The sequence below is a fragment of the Pongo pygmaeus genome, chromosome X (genome assembly GCF_028885625.2).
Source record: "Pongo pygmaeus isolate AG05252 chromosome X, NHGRI_mPonPyg2-v2.0_pri, whole genome shotgun sequence".
Classification (NCBI taxonomy): Eukaryota; Metazoa; Chordata; class Mammalia; order Primates; family Hominidae; genus Pongo; species Pongo pygmaeus.
This window is the reverse complement of record NC_072396.2, coordinates 105,039,287-105,066,522: the sequence shown is the minus strand read 5'-3', so window position 1 is coordinate 105,066,522 and position 27,236 is coordinate 105,039,287. Positions and strand designations below refer to the sequence as shown.

At 43.1% G+C, this 27,236-nt stretch overlaps 1 protein-coding gene across 20 annotated transcripts in view; it reads left to right on the top strand.

The window, feature by feature from the left end:
* TRMT2B (tRNA methyltransferase 2 homolog B) overlaps nucleotides 1-27,236 on the top strand; it is an 87,041-nt gene that overhangs the window by 23,074 nt on the left and 36,731 nt on the right. For 11 of the 20 annotated variants that reach the window (XM_054471696.2, XM_054471691.2, XM_054471699.2 and 8 more), the window contains 7 exons: nucleotides 11,447-11,593; nucleotides 12,999-13,093; nucleotides 13,740-13,954; nucleotides 14,473-14,574; nucleotides 15,660-15,779; nucleotides 15,993-16,092; nucleotides 23,873-25,235. In XM_054471696.2, coding sequence (XP_054327671.1) covers nucleotides 11,447-11,593; nucleotides 12,999-13,093; nucleotides 13,740-13,954; nucleotides 14,473-14,574; nucleotides 15,660-15,779; nucleotides 15,993-16,092; nucleotides 23,873-23,999 — 906 coding nt within the window. In that variant the 3' untranslated portion in view covers nucleotides 24,000-25,235. Of the gene's footprint in view, nucleotides 1-11,446; nucleotides 11,594-12,998; nucleotides 13,094-13,739; nucleotides 13,955-14,472; nucleotides 14,575-15,659; nucleotides 15,780-15,992; nucleotides 16,093-21,338; nucleotides 21,452-23,872; nucleotides 25,236-27,236 lie in introns of those variants that run through there. The other 9 variants (XR_010125492.1, XR_010125496.1, XR_010125495.1 and 6 more) reach the window with 3 other exon arrangements.

The following is a 27,236-nucleotide window of genomic DNA, read 5'->3' as shown; positions in this document are numbered from 1 at the left end:
TTGCCATTCTAACTGGTGTGAGATGGTATCTCATTGTGGTTTTGATTTGCATTTCTCTGATGGCCAGTGATGGTGAGCATTTTTTCATGTGTCTTTTGGCTGCATAAATGTCTTCTTTTGAGAAGTGTCTGTTCATGTCCTTCGCCCACTTTTTGATGGGGTTGTTTGTTTTTTTCTTGTAAATTTGTTGGAGTTCATTGTAGATTCTGGATATTAGCCCTTTGTCAGATGAGTAGGTTGCGAAAATTTTCTCCCATTTTGTAGGTTGCCTGTTCACTCTGATGGTAGTTTCTTTTGCTGTGCAGAAGCTCTTGAGTTTAATTAGATCCCATTTGTCAATTTTGGCTTTTGTTGCCATTGCTTTTGGTGTTTTAGACATGAAGTCCTTGCCCATGCCTATGTCCTGAATGGTAATGCCTAGGTTTTCTTCTAGGGTTTTTATGGTTTTAGGTCTAACATTTAAGTCTTTAATCCATCTTGAATTGATTTTTGTATAAGGTGTAAGGAAGGGATCCAGTTTCAGCTTTCTACATATGGCTAGCCAGTTTTCCCAGCACCATTTATTAAATAGGGAATCCTTTCCCCATTTCTTGTTTTTGTCAGGTTTGTCAAAGATCAGATACTTGTAGATATGTGGCATTATTTCTGACGGCTCTGTTCTGTTCCATTGATCTATATCTCTGTTTTGGTACCAGTACCACGCTGTTTTGGTTACTGTAGCCTTGTAGTATAGTTTGAAGTCAGGTAGTGTGATGCCTCCACCTTTGTTCTTTTGGCTTAGGATTGACTTGGCGATGCGGGCTCTTTTTTGGTTCCATATGAACTTTAAAGTAGTTTTTTCCAATTCTGTGAAGAAAGTCATTGGTAGCTTGATGGGGATGGCATTGAATCTGTAAATTACCTTGGGAAGGATGGCCATTTTCATGATATTGATTCTTCCTACCCATGAGCATGGAATGTTCTTCCATTTATTTGTATCCTCTTTTATTTCCTTGAGCAGTGGTTTGTAGTTCTCCTTGAAGAGGTCTTTCACATCCCTTGTAAGTTGGATTCCTAGGTATTTTATTCTCTTTGAAGCAATTGTGAATGGGAGTTCACTCATGATTTGGCTCTCTGTTTGTCTGTTATTGATGTATAAGAATGCTTGTGATTTTTGCACATTGATTTTGTATCCTGAGACTTTGCTGAAGTTGCTTATCAGCTTAAGGAGATTTTGGGCTGAGACAATGGGGTTTTCTAAATATACTATCATGTCATCTGCAAACAGGGACAATTTGACTTCCTCTTTTCCTAATTGAATACCCTTGATTTCCTTCTCCTGCCTAATTGCCCTGGCCAGAACTTCCAACACTGTGTTGAATAGAAGTGGTGAGAGAGGGCATCCCTGTCTTGTGCCAGTTTTCAAAGGGAATGCTTCCAGTTTTTGCCCATTCAGTATGATATTGGCTGTGGGTTTGTCATAAATAGCTCTTATTATTTTGAGATATGTCCCATCAATTCCTAATTTATTGAGAGTTTTTAGCATGAAGGGTTGTTGAATTTTGTCAAAGGCCTTTTCTGCATCTATTGAGATAATCATATGGTTTTTGTCTTTGGTTCTGTTTATATGCTGGATTACATTTATTGATTTGCGTATATTGAACCAGCCTTGCATCCCAGGGATGAAGCCCACTTGATCATGGTGGATAAGCTTTTTGATGTGCTGCTGGATTCTGTTTGCCAGTATTTTATTGAGGATTTTTGCATCAATGTTCATCAAGGATATTGGTCTAAAATTCTCTTTTTTTGTTGTGTCTCTGCCAGGCTTTGGTATCAGGATGATGCTGGCCTCATAAAATGAGTTAGGGAGGATTCCCTCTTTTTCTATTGATTGGAATAGTTTCAGAAGGAATGGTACCAGCTCCTCCTTGTACCTCTGGTAGAATTCGGCTGTGAACCCATCTGGTCCTGGACTTTTTTTGGTTGGTAAGCTATTGATTATTGCCACAATTTCAGCTCCTGTTATTGGTCTATTCAGAGATTCAACTTCTTCCTGGTTTAGTCTTGGGAGGGTGTATGTGTTGAGGAATTTATCCATTTCTTCTAGATTTTCTAGTTTATTTGCATAGAGGTGTTTGTAATATTCTCTGATGGTAGTTTGTATTTCTGTGGGATCGGTGGTGATATCCCCTTTATCATTTTTTATTGCATCTATTTGATTCTTCTCTCTTTTTTTCTTTATTAATCTTGCTAGCGGTCTATCAATTTTGTTGATCCTTTCAAAAAACCAGCTCCTGGATTCATTAATTTTTTGAAGGGTTTTTTGTGTCTGTATTTTCTTCAGTTCTGCTCTGATTTTAGTTATTTCTTGCCTTCTGCTAGCTTTTGAATGTGTTTGCTCTTGCTTTTCTAGTTCTTTTAATTGTGATGTTAGGGTGTCAATTTTGGATCTTTCCTGCTTTCTCTTGTGGGCATTTAGTGCTATAAATTTCCCTCTACACACTGCTTTGAATGCATCCCAGAGATTCTGGTATGTTGTGTCTTGGTTCTCGTTGGTTTCAAAGAACATCTTTATTTCTGCCTTCATTTCATTATGTACCCAGTAGTCATTCAGGAGCAGGTTGTTCAGTTTCCACGTAGTTGAGCGGTTTTGAGTGAGATTTTTAATCCTGAGTTCTAGCTTGATTGCACTGTGATCTGAGAGACAGTTTGTTACAATTTCTGTTCTTTTACATTTATTGAGGAGAGCTTTACTTCCAAGTATATGGTCAATTTTGGAATAGGTGTGGTGTGGTGCTGAAAAAAATGTATATTCTGTTGATTTGGGGTGGAGAGTTCTGTAGATGTCTATTAGGTCCGCTTGGTGCAGAGCTGAGTTCAATTCCTGGGTATCCTTGTTGACTTTCTGTCTCGTTGATCTGTCTAATGTTGACAGTGGGGTGTTAAAGTCTCCCATTATTAATGTGTGGGAGTCTAAGTCTCTTTGTAGGTCACTCAGGACTTGCTTTATGAATCTGGGTGCTCCTGTATTGGGTGCATATGTATTTAGAATAGTTAGCTCTTCTTGTTGAATTAATCTCTTTACCATTATGTAATGGCCTTCTTTGTCTCTTTTGATCTTTGTTGGTTTAAAGTCTGTTTTATCAGAGACTAGGATTGCAACCCCTGCCTTTTTTTGTTTTCCATTTGCTTGGTAGATCTTCCTCCATCCTTTTATTTTGAGCCTATGTGTGTCTCTGCACGTGAGATGGGTTTCCTGAATACAGCACACTGATGGGTCTTGACTCTTTATCCAATTTGCCAGTCTGTGTCTTTTAATTGGAGCATTTAGTCCATTTACATTTAAAGTTAATATTGTTATGTGTGCATTTGATCCTGTCATTATGATGTTAGCTGGATATTTTGCTCGTTAGTTGATGCAGTCTCTTCCTAGTCTCGATGGTCTTTACAATTCGGTATGATTTTGCAGTGGCTGGTACCGGTTGTGCCTTTCCATGTTTAGCACTTCCTTCAGGAGCTCTTTTAGGGCAGGCCTGGTGGTGACAAAATCTCTCAGCATTTGCTTGTCTGTAAAGTATTTTATTTCTCCTTCACTTATGAAGCTTAGTTTGGCAGGATATGAAATTCTGGGTTGAAAATTCTTTTCTTTAAGAATGTTGAATATTGGCCCCCACTCTCTTCTGGCTTGTAGGGTTTCTGCCGAGAGATCCGCTGTTAGTCTGATGGGCTTCCCTTTGATGGTAACCCGACCTTTCTCTCTGGCTGCCCTTAACATTTTTTCCTTCATTTCAACTTTGGTGAATCTGACAATTATGTGTCTTGGAGTTGTTCTTCTCGAGGAGTATCTTTGTGGCGTTCTCTGTATTTCCTGAATCTGAATGTTGGCCTGCCTTGCTAGATTGGGGAAGTTCTCCTGGATAATATCCTGCAGAGTGTTTTCCAACTTGTTTCCATTCTCCCCGTCACTTTCAGGTACACCAATCAGACGTAGATTTGGTCTTTTCACATAGTCCCACATTTCTTGGAGGCTTTGCTCGTTTCTTTTTATTCTTTTTTCTCTAAACTTCCCTTTTTGCTTCATTTCATTCATTTCATCTTCTAGGGCTGATACCCTTTCTTCCATTTGATCGCATTGGCTCCTGAGGCTTCTGCATTCTTCACGTAGTTCTCGAGCCTTGGTTTTCAGCTCCATCAGCTCCTTTAAGCACTTTTCTGTATTGGTTATTCTAGTTATACATTCTTCTAAATTTTTTTCAAAGTTTTCAACTTCTTTGCCTTTGGTTTGAATATCCTCCCGTAGCTCGGAGTAATTTGATCGTCTGAAGCCTTCTTCTCTCAGCTCGTCAAAGTCATTCTCCGTCCAGCTTTGTTCCGTTGCTGGTGAGGAACTGCGTTCCTTTGGAGGAGGAGAGGTACTCTGGTTTTTAGAGTTTCCAGTTTTTCTGCTCTGTTTTTTCCCCATCTTTGTGGTTTTATCTACTTTTGGTCTTTGATGATGGTGATGTACAGATGGGTTTTTGGTGTGGATGTCCTTTCTGTTAGTTTTCCTTCTAACAGACAGAACCCTCAGCTGCAGGTCTGTTGGAGTACCTGGCTGGCCGTGTGAGGTGTCAGTCTGCCCCTGCTGGGGGGTGCCTCCCAGTTAGGCTGCTCGGGGGTCAGGGGTCAGGGACCCACTTGAGGAGGCAGTCAGCCCATTCTCAGATCTCCAGCTGCGTGCTGGGAGAACCACTGCTCTCCTCACAGCTGTCAGACAGGGACATTTAAGTCTGCAGAGGTTACTGCTGTCTTTTTGTTTGTCTGTGCCCTGCCCCCAGAGGTGGAGCCTACAGAGGCAGGCAGGCCTCCTTGAGCTGTGGTGGGCTCCACCCAGTTCAAGCTTCCAGGCTGCTTTGTTTACCTAAGCGAGCCTGGGCAATGGCGGGCGCCCCTCCCCCAGCCTCGCTGCCGACTTGCTGTTTGATCTCAGACTGCTGTGCTAGCAATCAGCGAGACTCCGTGGGCGTAGGACCCTCTGAGCCAGGTGCGGGCTATACTCTCCTGGGGCACCGTTTCCTAAGCCCGTCGGAAAAGCACAGTATTCGGGTGGGAGTGGCCCGATTTTCCAGGTGCCGTCTGTCACCCCTGGAAGGGGAGCTCCCTGACCCCTTGCGCTTCCCGAGTGAGGCAATGCCTCGCCCCTGCTTCGGCTGGCGCACGGTGCGCTCACCCACTGACCTGCGCCCACTGTCTGGCACTCCCTAGTGAGATGAACACGGTACCTCAGATGGAAATGCAGAAATCACCCGTCTTCTGCGTCGCTCGCGCTGGGAGCTGTAGACCGGAGCTGTTCCTATTCGGCCATCCCATCTTCTGAGATTTTACTGAGTTTGCTTTTCTGTTGTCTTCTCTCCCATTATCTTTGTTCTTTCATTTATTTATTCAATAAGTACTTTTGCACCCCTATAAGTTCAAGGCACTATTCTAGATGCTTAGGTTACAGTAATGAAGAAAATAAGTTCCCTTCCCTTGTGTAATTTAAATTTTAGTTGTGGGGGAGACAGATTTTTTAAAAAATAAGTAAATCATATGATATGTTGAAAGGTGATAAGTGCCATGGGAAAAAATAGAGTAAGGAGGATAAGAAGTTTTGGGGGCTGGAGGAAGTATGGGTTGTAATTTTATTTTATTTTTAATTATTATTTATTTATGAGAAAGAATCTTGCTCTGTTCTTTCTGAGCGGAAATGAATGAAAATGAAATGAAATGAAAGATCCTACAATGCATGGATCAGCCCCCTACAATAAAGCATTTTCTGCCCCCAAATGTCAGTAGTGCTGATGTTGAGAACCCTGGAATAAGGACTTAAGTGAGGGTGTTAGCCATGCAAAGGTCTGAGGGAAAAACATTTTAGGCAAAAGAAAGAGCTATTGCAAAGACCTCGAGATGAGAGTGTGGCTGGCTTTTTGGAGGAACTGACAGTAGACCCAGGCAAATGAGAGGAAGAATAGTAGGAGATGAGGTGAGAGTTAATGGTAGTGACTTTGGCTTTTATTCTGTGTATTAGTCTGTTCTCACATTGCTATAAGGAACTTCCTGAGACTGGGTAATTTATGAAGAAAAGAGGTTTAATTGACTCACAGTTCCACATGCCTGGGAAGCCTCAGTACACACTATCATGGTGGAGGGTGAAACAAGCACATTTTACTATGGTGAAGCATGAGAGAGAGAGAAGAAGGGGGAAGTGCCACACACTTAACAAACAACCATATCCTGTGAGAATTCCATCACCAGAACAGCAAGGGAAAGTCCACCCCCATAACTCAATCACCTCCCACCAGGCCACTCCCCCAACACGTGGGGATTACAATTTGAGATAAGATTTAGGTGGGGACATAGAGCCAAACCACATCATTCTGAATGAAATGGGGAACCATCAGAGGTTTTGATGGGGTGAGGGAAGAATGTCATGATATGATTTAATGATCACTCTGGTTGTTGTGTTGAGAATGGATTATTGGTGGGGGCGTGGTTGGATAGAAGCAGGGAGACCAATTGAGAGAAGCTGTGCAGCAGCAGTAATCCAGGTGAGAGATGATGTAGATCGATCAGTGGTAACAGTGGAGATGGATATACATTGAGGGTAGAACAACAGGATTTCCTGATGGATTGAATGAGAGGTATAAGAGACAGAGAGAAGTGGCTGGGCGCAGTGGCTCATGCCTGTAATTCCAGCACTTTGGGAGACTGAGGTGGGCAGATCACCTGAGGTCAGGAGTTTGAGACTAGCCTGGCCAACATAGTGAAACCCCATCTCTACTAAAAATAAAAAAATTAGCCGGATGTGGTGGTGGGCACCTGTAATCCCAGCTACTGGGGAGGCTGAGGCAGGAGAATCGCTTGAATCCAGGAGGTGGAGGTTGCAGTGAGCCTAGACCACGCCATTGCACTACAGCCTGGGTGACAAGAGCGACACTCCGTCTCAAAAAAAAAAAAAAAAAAAAAAAAGAGCAAGAAGTAAAAAATGGCTCCAACAAGGAGATTTTTTGGAGGTAATGAATGTGTTTAGTACCCTTGGCTGGTGGGGGTTGGTATCCCAAGTACATGTATATGTCCAGGCTCATCAAAATGTATACATAAAAACAGGTGCAAATTTTATATATCAATTATACCTTAATATGAAAAAATGGCCCCAGGTGTTTTGTGTAGAGCAAGTGGAGGGATGACGTTACTGTCAACAGACTGGAAAGACTGGTAGAGCAGATTTGGGTTGGAGGAGATGAGTAGTTCAGTTTGGGTCATGTTGTATTTGAGGTGCCTATTAAACATCTGAATGGATATGTTAAGTAGTTGGATATATTAGACTGGGGTTCAAGAGAGAGAAATCCAGGAGTTGTTAGCATGTAGATGTCATTTAAAATTATGAGGCTGGCAAGAGATCACCAAGGGAGTGAGAGTAGATAGAAAAGTGAAGAGGAACAGGGACCAATCCCTGGGGCACTCTCATTTTAAGAGGTTTGGAAGAAGAGGAAGAACCAGTAAAGGAGACTGAAGGAACGGTCAGTGAAGTTGTAAGAAACAGGAGTCCATGGCTCATGCCTGTAATTCCAGCACTTTGAGAGGCCAAGGTGGGTGGATCACAAGGTCAGGAGATCAAGACCAGCCTGACCGATATGGTTAAACCCTGTCTCTACTAAAAAAAAAAAAAAAAATTCAAAAATCAGCCGGGCTTGTTGGCATGCGCCTGTAGTCCCAGCTACTCAGAAGGCTGAGGCAGAAGAATCGCTTGAACCCGGGAGGCAGAGGTTGCAGTGAGCCGAGATCGCGCCACTGCACTCCAACCTGGCGACAGAGTGAGACTCCATCTCAAAAAAAAAAAAAAAAAGAAAGAGGAGTAAGATTTCCCTGGGAGCCAGAGGAAGAAAGTAAACAGAGAAGGAGTGGCTTATCACCTGTGCCCAATGCTTGCCGATAGGTCAAGGAAGTGAGGACTTAGAGTGGACCATTGGACTTCAAAACAAGGAGGTCGGGGGTGACCTTAATGTGAACTGTTTTCGCGGAGTAGTGGTGACCTGATTCAGGTGGGTGAGTAGAAGGAGAAGAATGGGAGGCAGTGAATAGGTTCAGTTCTTGTGATTAGTTTTACGACAAAGAGGAGCAGAGTTGGGGAATATAGGGTCAAGAAGATTCCTTTTTTATTCTGCTTAAAATGGGAGAGTAAAAGCAATCTGATAGTATATTGATGGGAATGATCCAGTACTGAGTGAAGGCAATGATGGTGCAGTAAAGAGAAGGGAGAATTGTTGGAAACAATGAACCTAAATAAGCTTATGCCTTTTTAATTCCTTTGTTTCATTTTAGTAGGATTTTCATTTAGTAGGATTTTTAGGTGGAATATTCTGTTATTTTAGGTGGAATAGTCTGTTACTTTAACCAGAAGTTCCCTTTAATCTTAATACTTACTTAAGCATTCCCGTATAAGAATAGGAGTTTCAGTTTCCATCTTACAGTGAAGAAACCAAGACCCTAGGTCATACAGTGGGGAAGCTGCATTTCATATTTACCCATTATCTTTTAGGTCAAGCTCAGTTTTTCAATTACCGTCCTTCCAGAACCTATATGACTTTTTTTTTTTTTTTTTTTTTTTTTTGAGACGGAGTTTTGCTCTGTCACCCAGGCTGGAGTGCGGTGGTGTGATCTCGGCTCACTGCAACTTCTGCCCCCTGGGTTCCAGCGATTCTCCTGCTCAGCCTCCTAAGTAGCTGAGATTACAGGTGTGTGCCACCACGCCTGGCTAATTTTTGTACTTTTAGTAGAGATGGAGTTTTACCATGTTGTCCGGGCTGGTCTCAAACTCCTGACCTCAAGTGATCCACCCACCCGCCTTGGCCTCCCAGAATGCTGGGATTATAGGCGAGAGACACTGCACCAGGCTTTATATGATATTTGAATCTTGCTTCCAAAAAGCATTTCTTTCTAACCAGCCAGTAAACAACAGTTGAACTAGTCGGAATTTCTTTCTTCCTTCCTCTCTCTTTTTTTCTTTCTTTCCTTCCTTCCTTCCTCCCTCCCTCCCTTCCTTCCTTCCTCCCTCCCTTCCGTCCTTCTCTCTCTCTCTCTGTTTCTTTCCCTCCCTTCCTTTCTTCCTCTTTCTTTCTTTCTTTTCTTTCTCTTTTGATGGAGTCTCACTCTTGCCTAGGCTGGAGTGCAGTGGCACAATCTCAGCTCACTACAACCTCCAGGTTCAAGTGATTCTTCTGCCTCAGCCTCCCAAGTAGCTGGGATTACAGGTGCCCGCCACCATGCCTGGCTAAATTTTGTATTTTTAGTAGAGACGGGGTTTTGCCATGTTGGTCAGGCTGGTCTTGAACCCCTGACCTCAAATGATCTGCCCACCTCAGCCTCTCAAAGTGCTGGAATTACAGGCGGGAGGCATCATGCCCAGTGGAACTAGGCTTTCTTTAAATCACCAACCTTAAAATTTGAAAACTATGTTGAGTAAAAATCAAGGACATCTTATATGAAATTATAGCAAAAGTGATCAAGTACAACCTTAATTGATCTTACCTCTCAGGTAGCACTGTTTTTTTTGTATAATTCCCCCCTTTACTACGTAATTTGTGGTTTGTTTGAGAACACAGTGGACCCAGAACACATGCATTATGAGAACAAAAGGACCTAGTAAATCAGATGGTGTTTCCTGTTATGGCAGCAATTGGCTTTAAGGATTTTTGAGATCACAACAACTAAATCAGGATTGCATTTGACTTGTATATACCAGGAGGAAATTGAGGATCTGACTAAGCCATAATGTAGTTGGTACCAGGTTATATGAAAAAATATAGAAATGATGTGCTTATATCAGGACATTAAAAGTAAGAGTGGAATCATAGCAGCTTAGTAATACATTAGGAATTCACAGAAAGGGAAGATTATTTTCCATAAATAAACTGAAGTTTTAAATAAGAATACCTTTCCTGTTCAGTCATTCATACAATTTTTCAATAATATTTATTGAACACATATGTCAGACTAAGGAAACAACTCTAGCTTCATGGAGCTTACAGTTCAGAATATAATTGATAGCATCATCTGTAAAGTCACAGGGCAGGGATCATGATTCTTTTTTTTTTTTTTCTGAGACACAGGTTGCCCAGGTTGGAGTAAGATCTCGGCTCACTGCAAACTTGACCACCTGGGCTCAGGCGATCCTCCCACCCCAGCTTCCCGAGTAGCTGGGGCTACAGGCGTGTGTCACCATGTCTGGCTAATTTTGTTGTTGTTGTTGCCGTTTTTTTGAGATGGAGTCTCGCTCTGTTGCCCAGGCTGGAGTGCAGTGGCGCGATCTCGGCTCACTGCAACCCGCCTCCTGGGTTCAAGCAATTCTCCTGCCTCAGCCTCCCAAGTAGCTGAGATTACAGGTGCCTGCCCTGACGCCCGGCTAAATTTTGTATTTTTAGTAGAGACGGGGTTTTGCCATGTTGGTCCAGCTGGTCTCGAACTCCTGACCTCAAAGTGATCCACCTGCCCTGGCCTCCCAAAGTGCTGGAAATATAGGCTTGAGCCACTGCACCCGGCCTAATTTTTTTATTTTTTGTAGACAGGCCATGTTGCCCAGGTGGTCTTGAACTCCTGGACATAAGCAATCTTCCCACGTTGGCCTCCCAAAGTGCTAGGATTACAGGTTTGAGCCACTGTGCCCAGTCAATCATGTTTCTTATATCACTGTATTTGTCTGCAAGGGCTGCCATTACAAAATACTGCAGACTGAGTGGCTTAACAGAAGTTTATTTCCTCCTTGTCTGGAAGCTAGAAGTCTAAGATCAGAGTCTCCACTGATTTGGTTTCTGCTGAGACCTCCCTCCTCGGCTTGCATAGACACCTTCTTGCTGTGTCCACACATGGTCTTTTTCTTTGTGCACCCAACCTTGGTGTCTCTGTGTGTCCACATTTTCTCTTATAAGGACAGCAGGCATGGTGTGGTGGCTCACAGCTGTAATCCCAGCACTTTAGGAGGCCCAGGCATGAGGATCACCTGAAGTCAGGAGTTCGTGACCAGCCTGGCCAACATGGTGAAACCTCGTGTCTACTAAAAATACAAAAATTAGCCAGACTTGGTGGTGGGTGTCTGTGATTCCAGCTACTCAGGAGGCTGAGGCAGGAGAATTGCTTGAACCCGGGTGGCAGAGGTTGCAGTGAGCCGAGACCGTGCCACTGCACTCCAGCCTAGGTGATAGAGTGAGACTCCGTCTCAAAAAAAAAAAAAAAAAAGGACATCAGTGAGATTGGATTAAGGCCTGCCTTAACTGCCTCATTTTAAGTAAATCGCCTGTCTCAAAATATAGACACATTTTGAGTACTGGTGGTTAAGGCTTCAACATAGGAATTTTTGGGGGACAAAATGTAACCACAAACAATCACCTAGCATGAGTAAACAGCTGTGAAACTTGCTAGTTTTGCTTGTGTAATAATTTGGTTCTCTTCCTAGTACTATGAAGTATTCCTTCGACAGTCTCCATTGGAGCCCTGCCTTGTATTTCATGAAGGTGGATACTGGCGTGAGCTCACAGTCCGCACCAATAGCCAAGGGCACACAATGGCTATCATCACTTTCCATCCCCAGAATTTAAGTCAGGTGAGCCTCACAAGATGTTAAGCAACCTTAAGTTTTACTACTACTAACTATAACTGTAATTGGTTTTTTGCAAGTTTCAGGGCGTATAGCAGAAACAGTACATCCACAGAATATTTGTGTCGATTGGGGAGAGGGGTTAGGGATGAGGAGAAGATGGCAAGGATACTATTTAACCATACTGCTTGCATAATCAAACCACAGAGACTGTGGCTAGGCTGCCAAGTTAATTATCATGTGAGAACTCCCAAGTAATTTCACAAGAACTTTGCCCATGGTAGTAGTTGCTCTTCCAAATCCAAATGCCACTTCAATAGAGACTGCAGTGTCAGAATTTCATAACCCAAATAGTACTTTGCATTTGTCATGCACTTGGTGCTTTCAAACATACCTGTGTTAAAACATTCGTATACTTATGTGATCATCTCAACAAACTTGTAGGCAGAAGGAAAGATATTGTCACCCTCATTTTACACCTGAGGAAATGGAGGCATAGAAATACCTAAGGTTAAAGAATCAGTAAATAGCAAAGGTAGGATTTGAACCCAGGTCCTTTGATGTCTGATATTTTTAACCCTATTGTTCCTACATGGTTTATTGCAATATATATTGGTATCAAGCTAATACTTAGGCTCTCTGTAGTTATGTAAGAATTTTATTTTTTGTATTTTGAGACAGTGTCTCACTCTTTTGCCCAGATTGGAGTGCAGTGGTGCAATCAAAGCTCACTGTAGCCTCAAACTGCTGGGCTCAAGCAATCTTCCCACCTCAGCCTCTCAAGTAACTGGGACTACAGGCATACGTCACCACACCTGGCTAATTTTTTTGATTTTTTTTTTTTTTTTTTTTTTTGAGACAGAGACTCGCTTCTTCACTCAGGCTGGAGCGCAATGGCATGATCTCAGTTCACTGCAACCTCTGCCTCTTGGGTTCAAGCAATTCTCCTGACTCAGCCTCCCAAGTAGCTGGGATTACAGGCACGTGCCAGCATGCCCGGCTAATTTTTGTATTTTTAGTAGAGATGGGGTTTCACCATGTTGGCCAGACTGGTCTCGAACTCCTGACCTCAGCTGATCTGCCTGCCTTGGCCTTCCAAAGTGCTGGGATTACAGGTGTGAACCGCCGCTCCCAGACTTTTCGATTTCTTGTAGACAGGATCTTGCTATGTTGCCTAGGCTTGTCTTACACTCCTGGGCTCAAGCAGTCCTCCTACCTCAGCCTCTCAAAGTGCTGGGATTACAGGCATGAACCATCATGTCTGGCCTGCTTTATGTTAAGTGTTATTTCTAATAAGATTTGTGAAATGTCTTCGCATCTGACTACTGCAGGGCTGATTACTATAGAGCTTAGAGAGAAAATTTGTCAGGGATGAGTCTTTGTTTAACTGCTAATTTTGTGGTCTGGGCAGGAGGAGCTCCATGTTCAGAAGGAGATTGTAAAGGAATTTTTCATCAGAGGTCCTGGAGCAGCCTGTGACTTGACCTCACTTTACTTCCAGGAAAGGTAAACCTGGGACAGCCAAATAGGCTGATGGCTTGCCAGACTCTTGGTTTATGGATTGCTGATGCAGGGTTGCTGATTGATGGTGGAGGATATTGGCTAAATGGTTCTGGTCCTTGTACACCAGCTGGGTCTGAGAACACAGGCCAGAATATAGATGTGAGAGTGTCCACATGGACTTTCATCCCCTGAGGGGGAAACCCTTGCAGAGCTCTCAGGGCCATGGCAAGGACTGTCTCTCCTAGCTGAGATGCTGGGGCCTCCCTTTCTACCCAACCACTAGGGATGTGATGGTCTGCCATTTCAAGATGCTTTTTTTTTCTTTTTTTTTTTTTTGAGACCGAATCTCGCTCTGTTACCCAGGCTGGAGGGCAGTAGCACAATCTTGGCTCACCGCAACCTCTGCCTCCCGAGTTCAAGTGACTCTCCTACCTCAGTCTCCTGAGTAGCTTGGATTACAGGCATGTGCCACCACACCTGGCTAATTTTTGTATTTTCAGTAGAGACGGGATTTCACCATGTTGGCCAGGCTGGTCTCGAACTCCTGATCTTAGGTGATCCGCCCGCCTCGGCCTCCCAAAGTGCTGGGATTACAGGCATGAGCCACTGCTCACAGCTCAAGATGCTTTCTTCTTTTATTCCTTTCCAGTACCATGACCCGTTGCAGCCATCAGCAGTCTCCCTATCAGCTTCTGTTTGGGGAACCCTACATCTTTGAAGAACTTCTGAGCTTGAAGATCCGCATCTCTCCAGATGCCTTTTTCCAGATTAACACTGCTGGTGCAGAGATGCTGTATCGGACTGTGGGGGAGCTGACTGGAGTGAACTCTGACACCATCCTTCTTGACATCTGCTGTGGAACTGGCAAGTGGAAGCCCAGGGCAGAATCTGCCTGCTGCTTAGCTCCCAAGGCCCTTGTAGCTTGCGGAGGTGGTCGGGGAGAGGTAGTGGTAGTGGTGCAGGCATAACCTTGTTGGTCTAAAACCCTAAAACTGCAGCCAAGTGTGGTTGCTCATGCCTGTTATCCCAACACTTTGTGAAGCAAGGCAGGAGGATTGGTTGAGCCCAGGAGTTGGAGACTAGCCTGGGCAAAATAGTGAGACCCTGTCTCTACAAAAAATTTAAAAATTAGCTGGGCATAGTGGCGTGAACCTGTAGTCTTAGCTACTCAGGGGGCGGAGACAGGAGGATTGCTTTAGCCTGGGAGGTCGAGGCTGCAGTGAACTGTGATTGTGCCATTGCACTCCAGCCTAGGCTACAGAGTGAGACCTTGTTTAAAACAAACAAACAAACAAACAAAAAACTAAACAAAACAAAAAACAAGCAAACTACCACACCCAAACCCTAAAATGCCTTCTTCTTATTCTCTTTTACTTCTTCAGGTGTGATTGGCCTCTCTCTGTCTCAGCATACATCTCGGGTCCTTGGGATTGAATTGGTGGAGCAGGCAGTGGAGGATGCAAGATGGACTGCAGCCTTCAATGGTACACAGCTTACAGTCTGTGTAGAAATTAAGGGATGCAGTTGTTTCTGTGCTATGGAAAGAGTTGTGTGGGAAAAGGCAGCTACTGTATCCCTGACCCACAGGGAGGAAGGGAGGGAATTCTGGAGTGGTCAGAATGGTTTTCTGAAATAGATCCTCATGGTTTTCTGGAATAGGTACCAGTATCTAACTTTTTTCCTATCTAGAAGAGGAGCCTAAGGGAAGGTACATGTCTAGCTGATAGGAAGAAAAGTTGCAAAACTTTGGACAGAATTGAAGAAGAATCTCCTTGGCATTAGACTCACGAGGCCTTATAGCATAATACAATAGGTTTCAAACCTATATTTTCAGCAACAAAATCTTTTCTTCAAACACAGTCTTCTGTCAAACTGCAATGTAGAAAATAGATCATCTTGCCCTCACTACTTCACCTACAGAAAACTCCTGAGGCATTTGGCGAAAATGTCTGATATAGCAGGAAGAGCACTTGAGCAAAAGTCAAGGTTCTCGTCTTGGTATAGGTCCTTGCATGCTATGTGAGTTGTGAAGTTGTAAAATAGCCGGGCATGGTGGCTCATGCCTGTAATTCCAGCACTTTGGGAGGCTGAGGCGGGTGGATCATGAGGTCAGGAGTTCAAGACCAGCCTGGCCAAGATGGTAAAACCCCGTCTCTACTAAAAATACAAAATTATCCGGTCGTGGTGGCAGGCGCCTGTAATCCAAGCTGCTCGGGAGGCTGAGGCAGAGAATTGCTTGAACCCGGGAGGTGGAGGTTGCAGTGTGCCGAGATGGCGCCACTGCATTCCGGTCTGGGCGACAGAGTGAGACTCCGTCGCAAGAGAAAAGAAAAAAAAAGTGTAAACACTAGTTGCTCAAGCTGAAAGGCTTACTGAGATATTCCAAGGGAAAGTACTTTGGAAAAAATGAAGTGGGTCTGTCCAAAAGCACTTCTTTCCTTGTTACTTGGAGTGATGCTAGATCCAAAGGGAAGATGGCAGAGCCCTTTGCTCCTGTGCATTTCTGTGAAGCTGAAGCTTTCCCCTACTGCTGGGCTTGAGTTATGTCCTGTGGGCCTGTCTTCCATAGGCATCACCAACTCTGAATTTCATACTGGTCGAGCAGAGAAGATTTTGCCAGGGCTGCTAAAGTCAAAGGAAGATGGACAGTCAATTGTTGCTGTGGTGAACCCAGCCCGTGCCGGACTGCGTAAGGATGAACAGCTATTTTGATGTTCCCAGTATTGTCCACCAACTTTGGTTCTTCTTTTCCACACCGTGCAACGGGTGCTCCCAGTGGGCTGGCTCTGAACCTGTTTCCCCTCTATTTCTAATCAATTCTGAGTTCTGGTCAGTTGGAAGTTTGTGATAACAGAGACCATGGTAGTTAATTATACTAATAGCAAGGTGTTTCTTCCTTCAGATTACAAGGTGATTCAAGCCATTCGAAACTTCAGGGCCATCCACACGCTAGTTTTTGTTTCCTGCAAGCTCCATGGTGAATCCACTAGGAATGTCATTGAGTAAGTCTTGACTTCTGTTTAAAATTTTTTGTTCTGATTATCAAAGTCATTCATGCTTATTGTACACACAATTGGAAAGTGATTTGAGCTTTCAAGTCATTAGAAGTGTAAATAAACTGAAACCAAAAAAATACCACCTTTAAGACTCAATTACAGGGCAGGGTCAAGGATGAGGCAAGTCAGGTACTTAGTTTGGGTGCAAAATTTAAGAATGTGTCAGCCGGGTGTGGTGGCTCATGCCAGTAATCCTAGCACTTTGGGAGGCCGAGGTGGGTGGATTGCCTGAGCTCAGGAGTTCAAGACCACTTTGGGGAACACAGTGAAACCCCATGTCTACTAAAAAAATACAGAAAATTAGCTGGGCATGGTGGTGTGCGCCTGTAATCCCAGCTACTCGGGAGGTTGAGACAGGAGAATCGCTTGAACCCGGGAGGCAGAGGTTGCAGTGAGCCAAGAGCCAAGATCGTGCCATTGCACTCCAGCCTGGGCGACAGAGAGAGACTTCGTCTCAAAAAAAAAAAAATGTGTTAAAAATCTCAGCAATCAAGATATTTTTTGTTTGTTTGTTTCTATTCCACTACAGCTTTTTTTAATGGCTAAATTTTTAATGCAATATTTTCTTTTCTTTTGAGACAGAGTCTCACTCTGTCACCCAGGTTGAGCACAGTGGCACAATCACGGCTCACTGAAGTCTTGACCTCCTGGGGCTCATGAGATCCTCCTGCCTCAGCCTCCCAAGTAGCTGAGACTACAGGTGCACACTACCACACCTGGCTAATTTTTAATTTTTTTTGTAGAGACAAGGTCTCACTATGTTGCCAGGCTTGTCTCAAACTCCTGGGTGCCGGTGATCCTCCTGCGTCGGCCTACCAAAGTGCCTGGCTAATTTTTTTGATTTTTTTATAGAGACGAAGTCTCACTATGTTGCCCAGGCTGGTCTTGAGCTCCTGCGCTCAAGTGATCCTCCTGTCTTGGCCTCCCAAAGTGCTGAGATTACAGGCGTGAGCCACCATGTCTGGCCCAATATTTTCAAATATCAAAATTAATCCAAAATAATTCATGATGAACAAAATATTACATTTTTTTTAAAAGGTGGGAAAGGTGGGATCTGCCCTTGTGCTTGTTGAACCCCGCCTTACTGCCTTACCTGAATTCTGGCTTTGGTTCCAATAAAACCTTATAAAAGCAAGTGGCTAGCCTGTAGGCTGCAGTTTTCCAATTTGATATTCTAAAATATTGCATCAAAACATTCGATTACTGAGTTTTTTGGCACCCCATTAAATTTTGCACCCCATGCAAGTGCCTTTCACTTCACTCTAGTTCTGACCCTGGTCAGCTATTTTGATTTTTGAAATCTTTATATTTTGTAATCTTTTTCTCTCTCACTTTTTACTGTAAGTAATATAATTTATTTGTAGCATTGAAACAACATAGACAGGTATAAAGTACAGATTATATATTTGAATGAAACAAATGAGAATTAAAAATTATGTAATCATTATATGTCAACGTATAAAAAACTAAGTGATTTGAGCTTTCAAGTCATGAGCTAGAAAAAGAACAATAAACCCAAAGGAAACTGAAGGAAGAACTCAATAATGATTTTAAAAATCCATCAATTAATGACTTACAAAACAAAAAAACCTGTAGATTTGATGAGAAAGCAAGAAGGTGTTATTGGAAGAAAAAAATTAAATAAATAAGCCTAATCAACAATATTAAGGGGCAAAACACAAAAATATAGTCTTAAATGAGAAAGAGAGCATAACTACAGATAGGAAGAAATTTTTTTTTTTTCCTGAGACGGAGTCTTGCTCTGTCACCCAAGCTGGAGTGCAGTGGCATGATCATGGCTCACTGCAACCTCCACCTCCCGAGTTCAAGCAATTCTCCTACCTCAGCCTCCTGAGTAGCTGGAATTACAGGCACGTGCCACATACCTGGCTAATTTTTGTATTCTTAGTAGAGACAGGGTTTCACCATGTTGGTCAGGCTGGTCTTGAACTTTTGACTTCGTAACCCGCCCACCTTGGACTCCCAAAGTGCTGGGATTATAGGCGTGAGCCACCATGCCCGGCCCAATAGGAAGAAATTTTTTAAAATTAAAAGAAAATGTTTCTGGGCACAGTGGCTCAGGCCTGTAATCCCAGCACTTTGGGAAGAGGTGGTGGGTGGATCACCTGAGTAATCCCAGCTGCTCGGGAGGCTGAGGCAGGAGAACTGCTTGAACCCAGGAGGTGGAGGCTGCAGTGAGCTGAGACTGCGCCATGGCACTCCAGCCTGGGCAACAAGAGTGAAACTCCATCTCAAAAAAAAAAAAAAAAAAAAACCGACGAAAATTACCTGGGCATAGTGGCGCATGCCTGTAACCCCAGCTACTTGGCATGAGAATCGCTTGAATCCAGGAGGTCAAGGCTGCAGTAAACTGAAATCACGCCACTGTACTCCAGCCTGGGTGACAGAGTGAGACCCTGTCTCAAAAAAAAAAAATCAAAATTTAAAAAGATGTTTTGTGCTACGAATACCATTGAGAAAGGTGAAAGACAAGCCACAGAATAGGAGAAACTATTTGCAAATCATTCATAAGGGACTGGTATTCAGAAGCCAGGCACAAAAGATCATATATTATATCATTCCATTTATAGGAACTATCTAGAATAGGCAAATCTGTAGACACAGAAAGTAGATAGGTTGTTGCCTTGGTCTGGGGGTGGGACTTTGGAGATTAAATGGGGCGTGATTGCTAGTGGGTGTTTGGTATCTTCTTCACTAATGAAATGTTCTGAAATTGATTGTAGTGATAGATGCATAACTCTGTGAATATACTAAAAACCAGTGAACTGTATAAATGGGTGAGCTGTATGGTGTGCGAATTGTTTTTTTGTTTTGTTTTGTTTTGTTTTTTTGAGACTGAATCTCACTCCGTCACCCAGGTTGGAGTGCAATGGCATGATCTTGGCTCACTGCAACCTCCACCTCCCTGGTTCAAGCAATTCTTCTGCCTCAGCCTCCCACGTAGCTGGGATTACAGGCACCTGCCACCACGCCTGGCTAATTTTTGTGTTTTTAGTAGAGACAGGGTTTCACCATGTTGGCCAGGCTGGTCTCAAACTCCTGACCTCAGATGATCTGCCCACCTTGGCCTCCCATAGTGTTGGGATTACAGGCGTGAGCCACTGTGCCCGGCATGGTATGCAAATTATCTCAATAAGACTATTGAAAAAAATCATTAATTTATGCATGATGAAAAGCACTGTAAGCAAAGACAGGAGACAGCATACAAACTGGGAAATAATTTGCAGTTCACATCACAAAGACTTTTTTCCTTAATCTAAGAAACTCCTAGAAATTGGTAAGCCGAGACTGCACCACTGTATTCCAGCAGCCAATAGAAAAATGAACCGAGGATATGAAAAGGCAGTATTATAAAGGTATTTACAAAATATGAGAGGATGCTGTCTCTCTCATAATGATAGAAATGCAAATTAGAAGTACCCTGAGGTACTTCTTTTTATACCTCAGATTGGCAAAAGTACAAAAGCTTGATAATGCACTATTGGTAATAATATGGGAAAATAATTCTAAAAAATGAGCTGTGTAAATTGAGTACTAACCCTATGTAAGTTGGTACTATCCCTATGGAGGGAAATTTAGTAATATAGATTAAAATTACAAATGTATATATACCCTTTCACATGGTAATTCCATTCCTGAGGTTTTATCCTGTAGATACTCTCACACACATAAAATGACATATCTACAAAGTTACTCATTGCAATATTTAACAGGAAAAGTTGAAATACTCCGAAAGTCCATTAGTGGGGAACTGGTTAAATCAACTATGCCACATCCATTCAATGAAACACTACACTGCTATAAAAAATGCAGATGTTCTCTATGTTCTGATAATAAGAGATCGCTAAGGTATTTTTTTAAAATAATAGCTTTATTGAGATACAACTCATATATCATACAATTCAACTTTTTTTTTTCTAAAGAGATGAGGTTTTGCTGTGTTGCTCAGGCTGGCCTTGAACCCTTAGGATCAAGCAGTCCTCCCGTGTCAACCTCCTAGTAGCTGGGACTATAGGCATGTATCACTGCCCCCGCGTACTTCACCCACTTAAAGTATAGAATTTGGCTGGGCGCAGTGGCTCACACCTGTAATCCCAGCACTTTGGGAGGCTGAGGCGGGCAGATTCCTTGAGCCCAGGAGTTTGAGAACAGCCTGGGCAACATGGTGAAACCCTGTCTCTAGTAAAAATACAAAAATTACCTGGGCGTGGTAACGTGCCTATAGTCCCAGCTACTTGGGAGGCTGAGATAGGCGGATTGCTTGAGCCTGGGGGGGTCAAGGCTGCATGCAGTGAGCTGTGATCACTCAACTTCACTCCAGCCTGGGCAATAGAGGGAAATCCTATTTCAATTAAAAAAAAAGTCAGTATGTGCATATGGTAGAAAAAATTCAAATAAACCAGACACAGTGGCTTATGCTTGTAATCCCAGCTACTCAGGAGGGTGAGTTGAGAAGATCACTTGAGTCCAGTAGTTCAAGGCTGCAGTGAGCTATGATTGTGCCACTGCACTCCAGCCTTGGTGATAGAGTGAGACCCCATCTCTAAAACAGTAAAAAAAAGAGAGAGAGAGAAAATTCAAATAATACAAAAGAATATAGGGTAAAAATGAGTTTCTTACTCCTGACCCCTAGTCTTTCAGATGTCACCACTCTGAGCAGTTTCTTGTGTGGACTACCAGAGATATTCTGTGACACTACAAGCATGAGTGCATGTGTGTGCACACGTATGTGTGTACATACTAGCTCTCCTTTTTTATCGGACAAGTAGAAGCATACTATAAGCACTATTCTACATGATGCTTTTTTTTTTGGGATGGAGTCTTGCTCTGTTGCCCAGGCTGGAGTACAGTGGTGCAATCACAGTTCCCTGCAGCCTCGACCTCCTGGGCTCAAGCCATCCTTCCACCTCAGCCTCCTAAGTAGCTGGGACTATAGGCGTGAGTCACCACACCAGGCTAATTTTTAAAATTTTGTAGAGTCAGAGTCTTACTATGTTATTCCAGCTGGTCTTAAACTCTGGGGCTCAAACTATCCTCCCACTTCAGCCTCCCAAAGTGTTGGGCTTACAGGCGTGAGCCATTGTGCCTGGCGAGCTTTTTATTATGAATGGGATCTTTTCATGACATTTTCTTTTTTTTTTCTTTTCTTTTTTTTTTTTTTTTTTTTTGAGATGGAGTCTCATCTTGCTGGAGTGTAGTGGCATGGTCTTGGCTCACTACAGCCTCCACCTCCCGGGTTCAAGTGATTCTCCTGCCTCAGCCTCCTGAGTAGCTGGTATTACAGGTATGCACCACCACGCCCAGCCAACTTTTGTTTTCTTAGTACAGACAGGGTTTCACCATGTTGGCCAGGCTGGTCTTGAACTCCTGACCTCAGGTGATCCACCTGCCTTGGCCTCCCAAAGTATTAGGATTACAGGTGTGAGCCACCGCACCCAGTCTTCATGACATTTTCTAATTAGTTATTGCCAATCTGGTATACAGCTACCTTACTCTATTATTAGTTTTATTATTTTTTCGTTGATTCTCACATTGTTGTGGTAGCTGACCATATATATGATCACCATGTAAAAATAATTCTGTCCCTCTCCTTCTAATACTCATTTATTCCTTTTGCTTATTATATTGGATAAGAAAATGTTCCATTGTAGATGCGATAGTGAATATTTTTGTCATGTATTTGATTATAATGGGATAATGCTATTTAAACTACAGTCTTGTGTCACGTAATAACATTTCAGTCAACAATGGACTGAATATATGATGTTGGTGCCATAAGATTATAATGGAGCTGACAGGGCGCGGTGGCTCACGCCTGTAATCCCAGCACTTCGGGAGGCTGAGGCGGGCGGATCACTTGAGGTCAGGAGTTTGAGACCAGCCTGGCCAACGTGATGAAACCCCGTCTCTACTAAAATAGAAAAATTAGCCGGGTGTGGTGGTGGCGTGTGCCTGTAATCCCAGCTATTTGGGAGACTGAGGCAGGAAAATCGCTTGAATCCGGGAGGCGGAGGTTGCAGTGAGACAAGACTGTGCCACTGCACTCCAGTCTGGGCGACAGAGCGAGACTCCGTCTCAAAAAAAAAAAAAAAAAAAAATTATAATGGAGCTGAAAAATTCCTATGGCCTAGTGACATCATAGCTGTTGTAACATTTCAGCACATGGGTTACTTACATGTTTGTGGTCATGCTGGTATAAACAAACTTATTGTGCTGTCAGTAGGTTTGTTTACACCAGCATCACCACTTATAAAATTAAGTACATATAGTTATCTATAGTACATAATACTGGATAATAAAACGACTGTGTTACTGGTTTATATACTTTCTATACTATACTTGTATTATTTTAGCAGATACTCCTTCTACTTATGTTTTAAAAGTTAACTGTAAAACAGCCTCAGGCAGATCCTTCAGGAGGTATTCCAGAAGAAGGCATTGTTATCATAGGAGATGACAGCTCCATGTATGTTATTGCCCCTGAAGACCTTCTAGTGGGACAAGATTTGGAGGTGCAAAACAGTGATATTGATGATCCTGTCCCAGGCTAGAGTACAGTGGTGTGATCTCAGCTCACTGCAACCTTTATCTCCTGGGCTCAAGACATCCTCCTGCCTCAGCCTCCTGAGTAGCTGGCACTACAGGTGCGAGCTACCATGCCCGGCTAATTTTTGTGTTTTTTGTAGAGACAGGGTTTTGTCATGTGGCCCCGGCTGGTCTCGAACTCCTGAGCTCAAGCAATCCTCTCACCTCAGCCTCCCAAAGTGCTGGGATTTCAGGCATGAGCCACCATGCCCGGACCTTATTTTATTTATTTTTTATTTTTTGTTAACGACAGAGTCTCGCTATGCTGCCGAGGCTGGTATTGAACTCCTGGTTTCAAGTGATTCTCTGGCCTCAGCCCCCAGAGTAGCTAGAAGTACAGGCATGTACTACCACACCCAACTAATTTTAAAATCAGTTAAAAATTAAAATTAGAATTTTGTAGAGATGGTGTCTCACTATGCTGTCCAGGTTGACCAGTTTTTCTACTATATTTTTACAGTACTTTTTAATGTTTAGATATATAAATACTTACCACTGTGTTACAGTTGTCTACAGTATTCAGTACAGTAACATGCTATACAGATTTGTAGCTGAGGAGAAATAGGCTATAGCATATAGCCTAGATGTATAGTAGGCTCTGTCATCTAGATATTTGTAAGTATGCTCTATTATGTTCACACAATGAAGAAATTGCCTAACAATGCAATTTTCAGAATGTACCCCCATCGTTAAGTGATGCATGACTGTATTGAATATTACCCAGGCAAACAAATACTCTTCTACTTTGCTGGTTGGGATGTAAATTGGTACAACCCTTTTTAGAACAGTTTGGTGGTTATGTATCTTAAGGCCTTATAAACATACAGGCCCTTCAGCTCCATTTACCAAATATGTATTGAACCCTTATTCTGTGCCACATACTGGGAACCCAGAGATGAATACCAAGCAGTGTTTACTTCATTTCTACCCTTAAAAAGATTATAATTCAGTAAGGAAGATGGTGAAGAAAAACAGTTATATTAAATAAGATAAATGCTGTATAAGAGAAACACAGGGGGCCTGTGGGAACACAGTGGAAGGGCCTCTATTTTAGGCAATTGTATTCCTGTGGGTTCTTCCTTTTATTCCTGGGAACTGATGCGATGTTCTGTTTCTACAGGCTGTGCTGTCCTCCAGACCCTGCTAAGAAGCTCTTAGGCGAGCCCTTTGTCCTGCAGCAAGTTGTACCTGTGGATTTGTTCCCTCACACCCCACATTGTGAGCTGGTGCTCCTCTTTACTCGATAAGCAGCCTCCTAGAAGACTGCAGGCTATTTGTTAAGGCTGAAGTTTCAGAAACTTTCAGGTTTGGCATATTGCTACATTGCAGACCCTGGGAGCATTACAGTGGAAACCAACCTTTGGTTTGTGAATAGGAAGAATGTATTAGGCCTCTGGTCTGAGGCAGATGTTTTTTTGAGATAGAGTCTCACTCTTGCCCAGGCTGGAGTGTCGTGGCGTGATCTCGGCTCACTGCAACCTCTGCCTCCCGGGTTCAAGTGATTCTCGTGCCTCAGCTTCCCCAGTAGCTAGGATTAAAGGTGCGTGCCACCATGCCCGGCTAATTTTTGTATTTTTAGTAGAGACAGGGTTTCACCATGTTGGCCAGGCTGGTCTCAAACTCCTGACCTCAAGTGATCCACCCGCCTCGGCCTCCCAAAGTGCTGGGATTATAGGCGTGAGCCACCACACCCCGCCAAGGCCGACTTAACCTTAGTTTTCAGATTCCCTTTCAATCATGCCCGTTTGCTTGGGTTTGACCACTCCCCACTCCTGGATCTGGACTGTTTCTTCCTATAGCTGTCAGCCTTGGTTCTAGTTTATAGTCTTGTCTCCTCCATCTGTTTCTGCTTATGGTGTGGACAAATGACCTTTTTTAAGCAGTTGGTAATAATTTTACATTGACTGGAGCCTGTGCATTTGCTCAGAGATGCTACAATTTTTAGATATTTCTAAGACTTCTGGATTCATGAGGTAGTTAAGGGTTAAAACCAGAAACAGTCGAGGTTTTTTAAAAGCAGAGTAAGCCATGAAGTGAATACAGGGTTACTGAGTGATCATCAGATGAGATTAATTCTTTTGGGTTTTCTTGGTTTTAAGGCATCTCGAATGCCCCTTGAAAATGTAGTTTTCCCTGGTGGTGGGCACCTGTAATCCCAGCTACTCGGGAGGCTGAGGCAGGATAATTGCTTGAACCTGGGAGGTGGAGGTTGCAGTGAGCTGAAATTGCGCCAGCCTGGGTGACAGAGCGAGACACCATCTCAAAAAAAAAAAAAAAGAAAAAAAAGAAAATGTAGTTATCCCTAGGAGCAATAGCACCAATTAACTCTCACCCGTGGAGGAAGAATTGGTTATTGGAGAGACCCTAAGGGAAAGGAGATTTTCAGAGAGACTGAATACCTATAATTGTGCTGGGTAGTGTGGAGGCAAAAAGCTCCAAAATCTAATATAACATAATAAACTGGATATTGAAAACTGATGGTATTTAACGTTCTCTAGTCCATGATTTCATCAACTCTGGAGTTGTTCTTGGGTACTTGCCCAACAATTTAGGTTATGTTTTGATAATCTAAAGGCCTAAGGATGTGTAACTTAGTAAGCGTTGTCTGATTCACAAAGTGATATCAGGTTAACTGGTATTTTTAATTCTTCTCAATCAAACATTCTAGAGAAGCCTCCTTCTTAGAAAAATATGGCTGTTAAAGCTACTATATAATGTTTTCTATTCTTTTTTTAGATGGTGGGTCAGGTATAGCCACAAGAGGAGACACAGGAGAGGCTCAGGAAAACAAAGTCTATTATGCTCACAGGTCCTAGAGACAGGAGACATATTATGCCACATAGAGCTACATGGGAAAGACACCAGGGTGGGCACGAGGCAGAAGACAGAAGAGGGGAAGGTTTAGGCCACTGCCGTTACTTGAGTTTCCTTGGGAAAGGCAATGCAGGGCAGAGTGAACAGTTTAGAATTGGCTACTTTGAATAAGGTATAGGGGTGCTCCCTAGTTGTCTGGTACCTGGCCATGGGGTGATTAGGACACTGGAATGTTGTCTCTTGGGGTGTCCATGCCAGATAGAGGGAATATAGCTCTGAATTGGTTAGTTTGTGTATCAAAGAAATCTTCCAGCTGAACCCTTGCTATGTATAAGAATTATCTAGCCCAAGGAGGAGCAGCCAGAAAGATTTATTTTATTTTTATTTTTTTTGAGATGGAGCCTCGCTCTGTCACCCAGGGTGGAGTACAGTGGCGTGATCTCAGCTCACTGCAACCTCCGCCTCCCAGTTCAGGCGATTCCCCTGCCTCAGCCTCCTGAGTAGCTGGGATTACAGGTGCCTGCCACCACGCCCAGCTAATTTTTGTATTTTTAGTAGAGACGGGGTTTTACCATGTTGGCCAGACTGGTCTCGAACTCTTGACCTCAGGTGATCCACCTGCCTCAGCCTCCGAAAGTGTTGGTTTATGGTAGTTGCATAAATTTATTTCCTTATTTTTAAATTTTATGTGATGGGTTATATTATTTTTATAACTGAAATTTTCAAAAAAGCAATTTTTTTTCCATTTATTCCCTATATCAGCAAATGGCAATACCATCTATATCAATCACTTAAGCCAGAAAACAGAGTTCCTCTTCATTCCTGTATCCAACTACCTATAAGGTAACTTCCTCTTGGATATCTTCTAGATTCTTCAAACTCAATATATCTAATGTTGAATGCTTTCCATCTTTCCCTTAAACATGTTCTTCCTCCTCTATTCTCAGTCTTAATGAATATAACAATTTACTCAGTCACCCAAGCCAGAGTCTGGGAATGATTTTTGAGTCCTTCTCCTGTACTATTGGCCTCATCCAATTTTTCACAAAGTCGCCATCCCTGCAGGCTTCCATCATCTCTCTCCAGGTTATTGCTGCAGTAGTCATCTTCACAACTGTTGCTGCTTGTATTCACTCTTGCCCCAGTTCATTCTAGCACCATGGCACACACCTGAAATACCAGCTAGTGGGGAGGCTGAGGCTGGAGGATTGCTTGAACCCAGGAGTTCAAGACCAACCTGGACAATATAGCAAGACCCTATCTCTTAAGAAAAAATGCAAATTTCATGTTTCTCCATTACTTAAAATCTGTCATTGGCTTCTTGTTGCTTTTATTTTATTTTATTTAGTTAGTAATTTTGGGACACGGTCTCACTCTGTCACCCAGGCTGGAGTGCAGTGGTGCAATCTCAGCTCACTGCAACCTCTGCCTCCTGGGTTCAAGCGATTCTCGTGCCTCAGTCTCCCAAGTAGCTGGGATAACAGGCGTGTGCCATCATGCCTGGATCTTTTTTTTTTTTTTTTTTTTTTTTGTATTTTTAGTAGAGGCAGGGTTTCATCTTGTTGACCAGGCTGGTCTCGAACTGCTGACCTCAAATGATCCACCCACCTTGGCCTCCCAAAGTGCTGGGATTACAGGCATGAGCCACTGCACCCAGCCAACTTCCTATT